Source organism: Podarcis tiliguerta (assembly GCF_965153285.1).
Source record: "Podarcis tiliguerta genome assembly, chromosome: 3".
Taxonomy (NCBI): domain Eukaryota; kingdom Metazoa; phylum Chordata; class Lepidosauria; order Squamata; family Lacertidae; genus Podarcis; species Podarcis tiliguerta.
The window spans coordinates 101,735,930-101,748,912 of NC_139536.1; the positions used below are offsets into that span (position 1 = coordinate 101,735,930).

At 44.8% G+C, this 12,983-nt stretch overlaps 2 protein-coding genes across 2 annotated transcripts in view; both read right to left on the reverse strand.

The window, feature by feature from the left end:
* KCNS3 (potassium voltage-gated channel modifier subfamily S member 3) overlaps positions 1-12,983 on the reverse strand; it is a 442,125-nt gene that overhangs the window by 214,524 nt on the left and 214,618 nt on the right. The gene's annotated exons all lie outside the window — the stretch shown is intronic.
* The window catches only part of VSNL1 (visinin like 1), a 101,324-nt gene that overhangs the window by 52,028 nt on the left and 36,313 nt on the right, over positions 1-12,983 (reverse strand). The window contains exon 2 of the mRNA XM_083431860.1: positions 3,340-3,506. Coding sequence (XP_083287986.1) covers positions 3,340-3,501 — 162 coding nt within the window. The 5' untranslated portion in view covers positions 3,502-3,506. The remainder of the gene's footprint in view (positions 1-3,339; positions 3,507-12,983) is intronic.

Sequence of the window (12,983 nt, forward strand, 5' to 3'; positions counted from 1 at the left end):
TGATTAGGGATAATGGACACATCTGGGAGGGGCATAGGTCTATTCTTGGTCTAGAGCTCCAGTCCTCTTCTGTGTTCCTATTACCTACTGGAAAGGGCAACTTGCACAAAGGCCATAAATTTAATGTGTGATATTTTATTTTTTAAAAAATATTCATTTGAAACACTGTCAATCAGCCGGTGGGTAGGTAAGTATTTTTTTAAAAAGCTTACAAGGGATTCTGCACATCCCACACATCCAACTTGGCATTTGAGGAGGGGGACAAGTTGTTGGAATTATGCATTACAGAAATATTTTGAAGACAGACAAAATGCTTATTGGTCTGGTTTAGTCTATGCAAGGACATGGACTGCTATCAAACAATGTGAAAAAGAAGCCCACGAGGTCACTGAGTGGCCTTCAGCAAACTGTTTAAAAGGATGGATTGGCATAAAGACTCATATACGAAGCTCTATGGAGTGCAGCTTCAGGGATATTTGAAGAGATAAGACAAAAAGTGATAAGACGCGTGTGTAGAAAGGTCAGATCCTACATACCCCCATGAGTAGTTGTTAACATTAAATAGAGTTTATGAAATGTTTAAGCAAGTGTCTAAAGATAAGTTCAGATAAAGTTCCAGCAACCTTCTCCTGAGATGTTTGCAAGCATTAATTGCTGACAGACTATCAAATGTTATCATGAACCTCAGAAAAACAGTCCCAACTATATCTCTAATCCATGATACAGAACCAAGTGTTTATCATAGCTCTCATTTCCAGTTCTCAAAGCAGTCAGGGGGAAATGGTTAGAAGTCGTAAGATTGGCAGCTATGCTTGGTCTCTTCTTTGTGGTCTTCAGGGGCCTACCAAAAAAATCAGGAACATGGTTCTCCATAAGCTGCAATATTACCACCCTCTCTGGAGTACAGTAGCTTTTTGAGGCTACAGTGGTGCCTCGCAAGACGAAAAGAATCCGTTCCGGGAGTCTTTTCGTCTTGCGGTTTTTTCGTCTTGCGAAGCAAGCCCATTGACGGATTAGCCCTATTAGCGCTATTGGCACTTTAAGGGCTAAAAACGGCTTTTTAAGGCTTGGGGGATTAGCGGTTTTGCTGCTAAAATGCTTTTAGCAGCTTAGCGATTCAGAAAAAGGGGTTTTGGAGCAAAAAAAACTCAACATTTTCCGTCAATTTTCGTCTTGCGAAGCAAGCCCATATGGAAATTCGTCTTGCGAAGCTCCTCTGCAGATGGAAAACCCTTTCATCTTGCGGGTTTTCCGTCTTGCGAGGCATTCGTCTTGCGGGGCACCACTGTAATCTTATCTAGATTCTCCTAGGGGAACCTTATTTCAGCCAAGCTATCCTTGACTGCCCTGTCATAACACACTTCGCTGCAAAACTCTAGTCTAACTTCAACTTTGCTCCTAACATTTCCTCAGGTTTTCCTCCACACTGCAGTCAAATGTCACAACTCCAACTGAGATCTTTGGTTACAATTAAGTGTAACCAAATAGTCTTATCGGTCTTCCGTGATGGTCAGTGCTAAATCTGTTGCGGCAAAGTTACAAAGAGTCTGCTGGCAAGCTAAAGACAGACAGAACTAAGCAGTACAGTGGTACCTCGGGTTAAGTACTTAATTTGTTCCGGAGGTCTGTACTTAACCTGAAACTGTTCTTAACCTGAAGCACCACTTTAGCTAATGGGGCCTCCCGCTGCCGCTGTGCCACCGGAGCACGGTTTCTGTTCTTATCCTGAAGCAAAGTTCTTAACCTGAAGCACTATTTCTGGGTTAGCGGAGTGTGTAACCTGAAGCGTATGTAACCTGAAGCGTATGTAACCCAAGGTACCACTGTATCTGCTTTTATTTTATGTCACACTTGTTATTATTCTTTGTTATGTTATAAATATATATATATATATGTAAATAATTATCATAATAAAAAAGATGAACCCATTTTATTACCACGTAAGATTTTGCCAGTCAAGGCCGACATCAACAGTTCATTTTTCAACAAGTCACTTTGTCTTTAAGATGCCACAAAACTCTTAGTATCTGATGCAAGAGACTAACTCTGGGGAGTTTGCTACCATGACTGGGTCATGCCGCATGGGGCTTATGGGAAATTGAGGCCCCCAAAACACTGAGGTAGCCACAGGTCTAAGGGTTCTCTATTTCAGTGTTTCCCACACTTGGGCCTCCAGCTGTTTCTGGACTACAACTGTCATCATCCCTAGTTAGCAAGGATGATGGGAACTGGAGTCCCAAAACAGCTGTAGACCCAAGTTTGGGAAACACTGAAACAGATAATTATCATTATAAAACCTGGATTTTCCACCTAGCGCTATATGCATGTGAGTCTCAATACGACGGCAGGATATCATAGCTCTAACAATTTTTAACAGGCGATAGCCTCAATGTAGAGAATTGATAGGTTTGTGCTTCCCTCTTTAAAAAATAAAATAAGGGGAGATGTGCATTTCAATAATGACAGGAGAGTGAACAAACCTGAGGGCTAGGGAGTCAACAAAGCATTTCCAAAATGGGGGAAGGTGTTGTGTGTCTTGTCACCACTTAAAAAAGAAAAGGGCACAACACAAGTTGTTGTGCACTCGAATGGCACAGCTGCTAAAGAAATTGAAATCCAACACAGAAAGGTCACAAAACAGCGTGGTGAGTGCAGATGCCAACTTGTGTCACTCATCACGAATGATGTCCAAGTGCTCTTGAAGAAGTGCTAGTGTCAGCTGGGCACATTGGCTGAGGAGATCTCCGTGTTAACTCTTAGGAACAAGAGAGCAAAAGGTTGTAGAACCACAGGAAGACAATTCCCTTCCGGAAAACCAAATGTTGCTAGGGCAGAGCTTTATAAACTGTGTGTCGCGACACAGTTAGTGTGTCAGCTGCAGTGCATAAACGCTCGCCACACTCCTTCCGGGGCAGGAAAACAGTTACTTTAAAAGAAAAGGGAAAACAGGGTAAAGGACCCCGGATGGTTAAATCCAGTCAAAGGCAACTATGGGGTTGCGGCGCACATCTCGCTTTCAGGCTGAGGGAGCCGGCATTTATCCACAGACATTTTTCTGGGTCATGTTGCCAGCATGAGTAAACCACTTCTGGCACAATGAGACACCATGATGGAAACCAGAGCACACGGAAACACTGTTTACCTTCCCGCCACAGCAGTACCTATTTATCTACTTGCACTGGCATGCTTTCGAACTGCTAGGTTGGCAGGAGCTGGGACAGAGGAACAGGAGCTCACCCCGTCGCCGACCTTCTGAGCGGTTGCAGTGTCACATTTAGAGTCGCCATGCAGAAAGAAAGAAAGAAAGAAAGAAAGAAAGAAAGAAAGAAAGAAACTTACCTTTACATAAAGCTGTTGGAACTCCTCAAGGTTCAGTCTCCCACTAGGGCAATCCTTTAGAAACCCTTTGTACCACTGTTTGAGTTCATGTTCATTAAACTCTGTGCTTTTCACCAGATCCTCCATTACTTCAGGAGCCAGTTTGCTATTCTGTTTCCCCATTATGCCTGCAAAAGGCAAAAGAGAAAGCAAGAAAGATCAGTTCTCCATCCCAAGGGCTGCCCAAGATGGTTCACATTAAGTCATCGGCATTGTTTTGGAGTTCAGTACAACTGAACGGAACTGGAATACCTTTTCTCCAAGCTACCTTTGGAATCAATCCCACGGTTGTTTTTATCTCCACATGTGGTGATGGGCAGGCATATAAATGCCTCCCACTCCTTGAAAAAGGAAATCTGCGCCATGCTGAGAAAAATCAGCACAGTGGGCGAGATCCTGGCACCAACACTTTCCTGTCACTTTTGCAGTCAGTTGGTGTGCACAATAGTCAGAGATACCGTTGTGCTACTATCTGATTCTGACTACATACATAGTTTGCCTTGAACAGTTGCAAATGTTTAGTTATAATATATAATACCAAAGTGCCTTTATATGTGTTGACTTTCACTCCTCCATCAAAACAATCATATTAATTGAGGCAGCTACTTCCTCCAGCTTGTCCCATTCCAAATGGCCTGGCACCTTCAACTAGGCTTTTATGTATGTATATAAGCCAAGAATCTCTTGAAATGTCAGTGCTAATTTACAGTAGTTTTTCATATATGAGCCTTCCTTAAAAATCCTGAAAAGGGGGAGGCAGCTGTAATCTGCTGGACTCATTCCCTTGTATTTGTTCGTTCAGTAAAACTGAGCTATTATCTGCCTTGTTCTACTTGATACAGAGAATTCTGCAATAATCCTTTATCCTAATTATACCCCTTCAGCCTTCATCTTCTTCCCAAAAGCTACTTCTTTTATTAGCAAAACTACATTGTTAATTACAATCCAAACTACGCACAACATTTCTGAACAGCTATCAAGTGTAAATCAAGGGCTTTTGGCTGTAGATCTAATTAACAAGAGTAAGAAAACGGTAATTCATGGATTATCTAGTTTGCCACAAAACGGATCCCAACATCTTCCAAGGCTTTGCCAGATGCCAAAATGCTGCCCATTTCCCGGATGTGTCCAAGAAAATCGGGACGGACGGCAGCCCTACCAATGAGCGACGTCCTCATTTATATTAGGGCAGTGTGTTTAGCTTCAGCCCCAAACCTTCTAACAAAACAAAGGAGGAGTTCAATCCAACATCATTCCAACCAATGGGAATCTTGGAATTGGCTTCAATAGAGTTAGGCTTTGGAACTGTTGACACTGCATGGATCTGTTGCGTGGCGAGTTCCCGCCTCCCACCAGTAGGAATAACGACATGTGGCACAATTATTTTAGGTTAATGGGCTAAAATTGGCCACAACTTTATTGGTTACAGGTAAAGAGCGGTATTGGCTTAGGCATCGGTCCTATCTGACTATCTGGCTTCAGCCTGTTTGCTTGAAGACCGGGAAGGGTTACCACCAGCAGGGGGAGCCCTGCTGATGCACATCAACTAGGGACTCCCCCGGGGTCACCGCTTGGGGGGGGCGCTTTAGGCCCTGGCCTCCATAGGCTTCGGACGAGGCCACGCCCCCCGGAATCCTTTACAACTACCCTTCAATATTTGGGGGAGGTGATGGCGCTCCTCCCCCCCCCAACACATCTACACAACAATACCCCTACCAATGCCTAACGGCCAAAACCAAAGAAGTTGTGACGATTTGCTACGAGGTAGGCGAAAAACCAAATGGCCGGTGCCAATTTGCCAAGTGGAAAAAATCCCTACAAGGCCCCTTAAGGGCAACCATAGCAAGGTCAGAAGGGGAACCTTGAAGGGTGGGCAGGCGGGAAACCTAAGAAGCTGAGTGGCCAAAGAGGTAGATCGCGGGCTGCGCTTGCCTTAAATGAGGCAAGCCACACCCCCTGAGCCAGCTGATTGGCTGGCCAGGGGATGACGCGGCCCGAGGATTCCCCTGATCGTGCGGGGCTGGAAGCCAGCCTCCGCGCACGTGTTGGGGCCGTGAAGCCCACAACACTACCCCCTCCTGAGCTCAGAAGTGGCTTTGTCTTACACCAACTTTCTAAGCCAAATTGAACAGCTGAGCACATCTGCTTAGAGGTGCGGATCATAGCAGCGGAGATAAACCGTTCTGCATTGTTTTGTATTGTTTCTGGCACCATCTTTCCTAGTTGTGAATCTGAGAGGTTACCCACCCTATATTAGTCATAGAAACTCAGCCATAAAAACCTGCCTGCATTGTAACTGGATGGAACTACCCAACCAGTTGACCCTGCGTTTTGCAACATAAACAGAGAGGAAATGGGCCAGATATGTGCAGAATCCTGTGCAGGGCGATAATAGGCCAATTTCCGTGTTATTTTTCATGAGTAAGTTTTAACAAATCCCCTGCTGCGCCCTGGTAATAACTGCAACTCCTGACAAACCTCTGCATTGTTCCTTTCTTCTCGAGCTTCTTTCGACACTGCCTTTTGTCTTAGTCATGTCAGCAGGAAAAGCAGAAGGAAGCAGCAGAAAGCTGTCAAATCCCTGTCACGTGTTTCACCCTTTCATATATAATTCTTGGTTCACAGTAGGGGGAGAGATTAATGTAAAACTTCATCCTCGCCCTCATGCTGACGGAGCAAAATCTCGCCCGCAAAACAAAATAAAATGGCTGAATAGAACAGTTGCCAGAACGTTCCATGAAGATTGAGCGTTAACAGGCTCCCAACCAGAGAAAGCAACAGAAATCTTACACAGCGCTCCAACCAAAGCTATCATTAGGAACTCCTTGCAAGGTTATGCTACTCACAGGGGATATAAAGAACTTTAGCATGTATTTAGAGAAAGTCTCCACCACAAAATACAAAGCAACACACCCAAAAGATTATTAATTGGAAATAAATCTGCTGTTTCCTTTTTCCCCATTGATAAGAAGCAATTAGTTAATTTAATCAACTTACACACCAAAGTTTCCCAAACTTGGGTCTCCAGATTGACTACAACTCCCATCATCCCCAGCTTGCAGGATCAGTGGTCAGGGATGGTGGGAATTGTAGTACAACAGCAGCTGGAGACCCAAGTTTGGGAATCCCTGTTATAGACTGACACAGATAGAATGAACACCGTAAAATCACAAGTCTAGAATGTAAAGCAAATGGAAAAACCCACCATCGACAAAAAGGCAGAATCAAAATACTAAAACAAAATACGAATCAGAGCAACCTAAATATAAACAGTCAAGGGACGCCTGAACAAACCAGTATATTTTTAATGAGTATTGAAAACACATCACGGTTTATGTCTTTTGAATTGTATGGAGGTTGCTTGTGGTTGGTGCCATTGCAGAAAAGGCCCGCTCTCATCCAGCAGCTTTCAGTTTGTTCAATGCCTCAGCTGCTCAAAAACCAAGGCTTTAAACAGATGAGATTTCTTCTGTATTCAGTTACTTAATTCGTCAAGATCAATTACATGACAGGAGTTCACCAGGGCATGTACTACTCTGGCGAGAGAGTGCGCAAGCAGGTAGGGTCTTAGCCGCGTACCAGATGGAGCTGGTAGACAGCTGCCCTGGACACAGAATTAACCTGCATCTCCATAGCTCTTTGCCTGGCACTCTAAGCAGGAATATTATGGCGAGAAGGCAACATTTGTGACATTTAAAGAGGAGTGACAGATGTGTCAGGCTTTCAGCACCCTGAGCAGCACTGGTACGGAGACGCACCCAAAGCAAAAATGTAAACAGTGTACCAGCATGCAGAGTTTAGGCACAGTATTTATTTGTGACAAACTAGTTTCCTGTGGTGCCGTTCGCCTGGATATGGAATGGCACGGATTGTGTGTTTACACCAGGAAGAGCATTCAGTGTGGGCTCCTCCTCTCCCGTGATTTCCCAACTTTTCCCTTCATCTACCTCTGAGTTGTGACCTCTTGCAAATCTCTGTTGTAAATCTATACTGTCTTCCTCTTCCTCCCCCCTGGAAGGGTCAGAATGGGGAAGCAGTCTCCACCACTCATCCTCCTCTGCCCAGTCCCTGACATTCCCCAACTCCTGTAGTTAAGCCAGGCATAGGCAACCTTCAGCCCTCCAGATGTTTTGGACTACAACTCCCATCATCCCTGACCACTGGTCCTGTTAGCGAGGGGTCATGGGAGTTGTAGGCCAAAACATCTGGAGGGCTGAAGGTTGCCTGTATTAAGCAAAGAAAAAAAATAGACCCAGCTGCACATTTAGTATAAAAATGTGTTGTTTGGCCCTGTGGGCGCCATCTTCAAGTAATGTGGTGCCCATGCCTCCTCTTCCTAAGCCGGGATGCAGGTGGTGCCATGATCTAAACCCACTGAGCCTCTTGGGCATGCTGATCTGAAGGTCAGCAGTTCGAATCCCTGCGATGGGGTGAGCTCCCGTTGCTCTGTCCCAGCTTCTGCCAACCTAGCAGTTCAAAAGCATGCCAGTGCAAGGAGATAAATAGGTACCACTGTTGCAGGAAGGTAAACGGTGTTTCCGTGCGCTCTGACTTCCATCACAGTGTTCTGTTGCACCAGAAGCAGTTTAGTCATGCTGGGCACATGACCTGGATAGCCATCTGTGGACAAATGCTGGCTTCCTCCGCCTGAAAGTGAGATAAGCACCGCAACCCCATAGTTGCTTTTGATTGGACATCCATCCAGGTGTCCTTTACCTTTATACCTTCCTATCGTACCTAGCATGTCACATTTATGCCCAAGCAGTGGCGGTGCTCCACCAGCACATCAGCAATTACAGGTCTGGGTTTACAGATGGTGCGAAAACTTCCATTTTGCTTTTGTGCCAGCGTCAAGGCAGTGAAGCCTGATCAGATGCAGCCCTGCACAATCCTGGTGGCCGTTTGCAGAAATAAACCAATAATTTGCATATAGATGCTAGGCAGATCCATTGCAAGTATACAACTTGAGCATATGGGAAAAGATTAATCTTGTCACTTGCACTACTTGTACTGATTGAAATCTATTTGCAGCGGATAGCAATGGAAATAGATGGCACAAATGTAGTTTAAAGCTTTTTATAACCACTCCCCCATCTTCCGGAAAACCCCTTTCAAATGTTAAAACAAAGCCTCAGTAGTTATAGCTATTGCTCCCCAGGTACATCTGCCTTTTAAGCCATTCATTAATCATCAGTCATCAGATTAATAATTTCCTGTATGAATACCTTTTGACAATCTGCAATTAAATACAGTGGAAACATTACTTTTATTTTTCTTTATTTTTAAATGAATCATGCACCGGCAGAACAAAATGAGTGGATTTATGCTTTCGACTTAAGACGTCAACAGTGGTCAGGATGGTTAGTCAGCTAGGCGAGTCAACATATGATTCATACAGAAAAACTAGCTATAATAACTCGAAGAGAGAGAAAATCACAGGCAGATTAATATTCTAGTTATGGAGATGTCTCCCCCCCCCCCCCAAAAAAAACCCACTAGAAAACAGTGGGGGCAACTGATTTTGGGGGAAAAGAAAGTATGATCAAACATGGGGTTTTTAAAAATGCCAGGTTATGGGACTCATTGCCCACACTTTTTAAAAAATAAATTAACAGTGGGGTTCAGTAAGGAAATTAGCCGGCAGTTGCGGGCTTCCCTTCAAAATATTTCCCCCTCCTCTCTAGGAAGCAGTGGGCAGAGGCAGGTAGCAGAAGTGAAGGTCAGATCTCTATGGGGGAATATCACCTGTCATTTTACCTGTCACTTCACCTCGTAAATAGAAGGCATTGTTACTTCCTGCCTTTCCACCCACACCGTCCTCTCACTAAAGAGGCTGATTCACACAACCTCTGGGAGAAAAGCCAACTGCTTATATCCTACAGGGGCTGATGCTTTCGTTCAGCCTGGGTCCAAGCAGTGCTGGATTTACATATAAGCTAAACAAGCTATAGCTTAGGGTCCCACTCTCTTGGGTCCCCCCCCCAAAAAAAACACTAAAGGAAAAAAAAACTGGATATACAAAATATAAGATATAAAACAAATAAAACAAAACCTACATGCAGCAACAGTGTTTTGTTGTGTAGGCTTCTATTTGTTATGTGCAAATGGCTTTAGATACCAATTAGGTCCATAAATTACCATAGAGCATACATTCAACACCAAAAAACAGTGGCAATTTGTTGTTGACAAAGGACAACTGGACATATAAAGGGCCCCATATAAAGGGAAAGCCAGTGTGGTATAGTGGTTAAGAGCAGTGGACTCATAATCTGGGGAACCAGGTTCGCTTCCTCGCTCCTCCACATGCAGCTGCTGGGTGACCTTGGGCTAGTCAGACTTCTCTGAAGTCTCTCAGTCCCACTCACCTCACAGAGTGTTTGTTGTGGGGGAGGAAGGAAAAGGAGATTGTTAGCCGCTTTGAGACTCCTTCAGGTAGTGATAAAGCAGGATATAAAATCCAAACTCTTCCTCCTCCTCCTCCTCCTCCTCCTCTTCTTCTTCCCATTACCTTCAGGACCCTTTAGATCAGCAAGCCGAAGAGGCTCTGGTTTAGACCACAGCACCACCTGCATCCCTAACACTAATACGACTCCTAAGATACCACGTTGCTTTAAAGCTGTGTATGGGAGAGTAAAATTCTTAGGAAAAGCAAGTTTTCTAACAAGAAGCTGTTGGCGATGAAGAACGCTGAGAGATCAGAAAGCGTCCAATTCAAAGTGATCTATCTCTGCGTAAACAAAGCAAAAATACTTTGTGTTCCCAATAAAAGAAGTTCATTATTATTTCATAGCTACTCTATAGTCTTATACGACTTGGCATATCCTCTGCAAAACTAAAAGCACCGTGTGGCCACAAGCTGGAAATGGTAGAGTATGCAATGGCAGGGAGTCATTTTCTCCGTTAGATAAATTACAGGACCTTTCTGCAGAAAATGTGACTCAGAACTCAAAATTCATGCTATAGAACAGAGATGGGGGAACTCAAGGCCACGGATCTGAAAGCACACCACCCATTTAAAGCATTTCCGCCAAATACTCCTCATATCTGGGATTAGATAGTTTACCCCTCACAGAACTACAATTTTCTGTAGTTCAGTTCATAGGATTCTTTGGCGGGTGTACATGGGCCACTTAGCGGGGTGTACTCCTGCCCACCTAGCAGTTCGAAAGCACATCAAAGTGCAAGTAGATAAATAGGTACCGCTCCGGCAGGAAGGTAAATGGCATTTCCATGTGCTGCTCTGGTTCGCCAAAAGCAGCTTAGTCATGCTGGCCACATGACCCGGAAGCTGTACGCTGGCTCCCTCGGCCAATAAAGTGAGATGAGCGCCGCAACCCCAGAGTCGGCCACGACTGGACCTAATGGTCAGGGGTCCCTTTACCTTTACCTTTTACATGGGCGTAACCAGGATTTTTATTGGTGGGGGGAGCAGAACCTCAGTTTGCTATGTATTTTTATTGATTTAGGGGGCAGCTGCCCCTCCCTGCCCCCCCTTAGCTATGCCCATGGGTGAGGAGAAGCTGCACACTTTAAATGTAGGGTATTTATTCCAGAGGCCAAGGTGACTTTCATGATTAAATGGGATCTGAGGCCAGGATTTCCTGATCCAACACTCCAGGGTTTCACGAAGCACCCAAAATATGTACTTTCAGTGACTACCTACCAATGAGGTAGTCATACCAAATTATTTTTCGTGACACAATGAAAAAAAGCCCTACTCAAGTATTATACTCATGAGTAAGCAGAACACATGAGTATGGCATGCTAGCTCCCCCACTCCCAGGGTTGCTATCTCTGCTGTCCTCCTTGAGTTGGAGGGCAACTGCCTGCAATGGGGAACTCATACCCTCCAACACTTCTCCAATGAAAATGGAGACATCCTATTCCAACACACACACACCCTTCATGGATCACTGCCTTGCCGTGGCGAAAGGGCTTGAATAACTCAGAGAAGCTATGAGCTATGCCGTGCAGGGCCACCCAAGATGGACAGGTCATAGTGGAGAGTTTTGACCAAATGTGATCCACCTGGAGCAGGAACCGGCAAGCCACTCCAGTTTCCCTGCCAAGAAATCTCCATGGACAAAGACAACAGGCATATAAAACTTATGACGCTGGAAGATGAGCCCCTCAGGTCGGAAGGTGTCCAACATGCTACTGAGGAAGAGTGGAGGACAAGTACAAGTAGATTCAGAGCTGATGAAGTGGCTGGGCCAAAGCCGAAAGGACGCTCAGTTGCAGATATGCATGGAAGCGAAAGGAAAGTCCAATGCTGTAAAGAAAAATATTGCATAGGAACCTGGAATGTAAGAACCATGAACCTTGGTAAGTTGGATGTGGTCAAAAATGAGGTGGCAAGAAGATTCCCTGGGAAAGACCCTGATGTTGGGAAAGATTGAAGGCATAAGGAGAAGGGGACGACAGAGGACGAGATGGTTGGACAGTGTTCTCGAAGCTACCAGCATGAGTTTGACCAAACTGCGGGAGGCAGTGGAAGACAGGAGTGCCTGGCGTGCTCTGGTCCATGGGGTCACAAAGAGTTGGACACGACTAAACGACTAAACAACAATTCCAACCCCTCCAACATTTCTCCAATGAAAATAGGGACATCCTAAGGAAAAGTGGCACAAACAGCAAAACCCAAATAGTGGTGACGCAAAGGGAAAAAATCCAAAACAAATCCTAAGAGCCATTAGTTCAATGAATCTGAAACAAGAAAAACTGGCACATCAGGTTAGAGGGTGAAGCCCAAGACAGCCAGGGAGTGCCAGCAGGCAAGAATCCGTCTCATCTGGTTATGGGTTGTATCTGACTACATCATTTTTAGAGTAGGCCCACTGAGATCAGTGGACACGAGTTAGTTTATGATTAAGAAGTCCAATGATTTCAATGAGTCTACCATGAGTATGACTTAGTCAACCTTATGTTTACTTCCATCCACGAGAAGCATCTCTTTGCCAAATTCCCCTTCCTCGGGTCCAGTGAAGGTGGGCAAATGACAGACTTTAAAAGTTCGGAGAAATAAGATTCAGCGACGATGGGGAAATGGCACCAAGTAGAATTTAGCATAGGCAGTCAAGCAAGTGAGAGATAAACTCCCAGCATTCGAGAAATAGCTGCAGGGGAAAAGGATCAAGAACTGTATTTTCTCTCCTCAGCTGAAGTGCATATTTCATGTGTGAAGAAAGAGGGGCAGGGGAAAAATGGTATCCAAGGAGACGGCAAGTCCACATTATGCTTCAGGGCCCAGTCAGCCTCAAGTGCTTAGCAACAGTGGACCCACATGACAAGCCTTCAAGACCACCTTTTGCTCGAAAACCCTGCAATTAAAAAGCTTATCAAAACTGAAATTAAAACATTAAGAGAAAGACGAGAAGGGTGCTTGTAGGGCCTGGCAAGTAACCTCTTTCTCTTGGTCTGTATGTTTCCTCAACCCACAAGGGTCTGCGTTCTTCCACTCTATTTATGTTGTGGGCTACTCAGGAGACAGGCTGGGTCTTCGCATCAACAACCAAGCAAAATTCATAGCACTCTGTGTGTACCAGACTCATTGGAGGCTAAAGACGACAGACGTTAAAGGAATATTAAAGACCTCACAGGGTTGA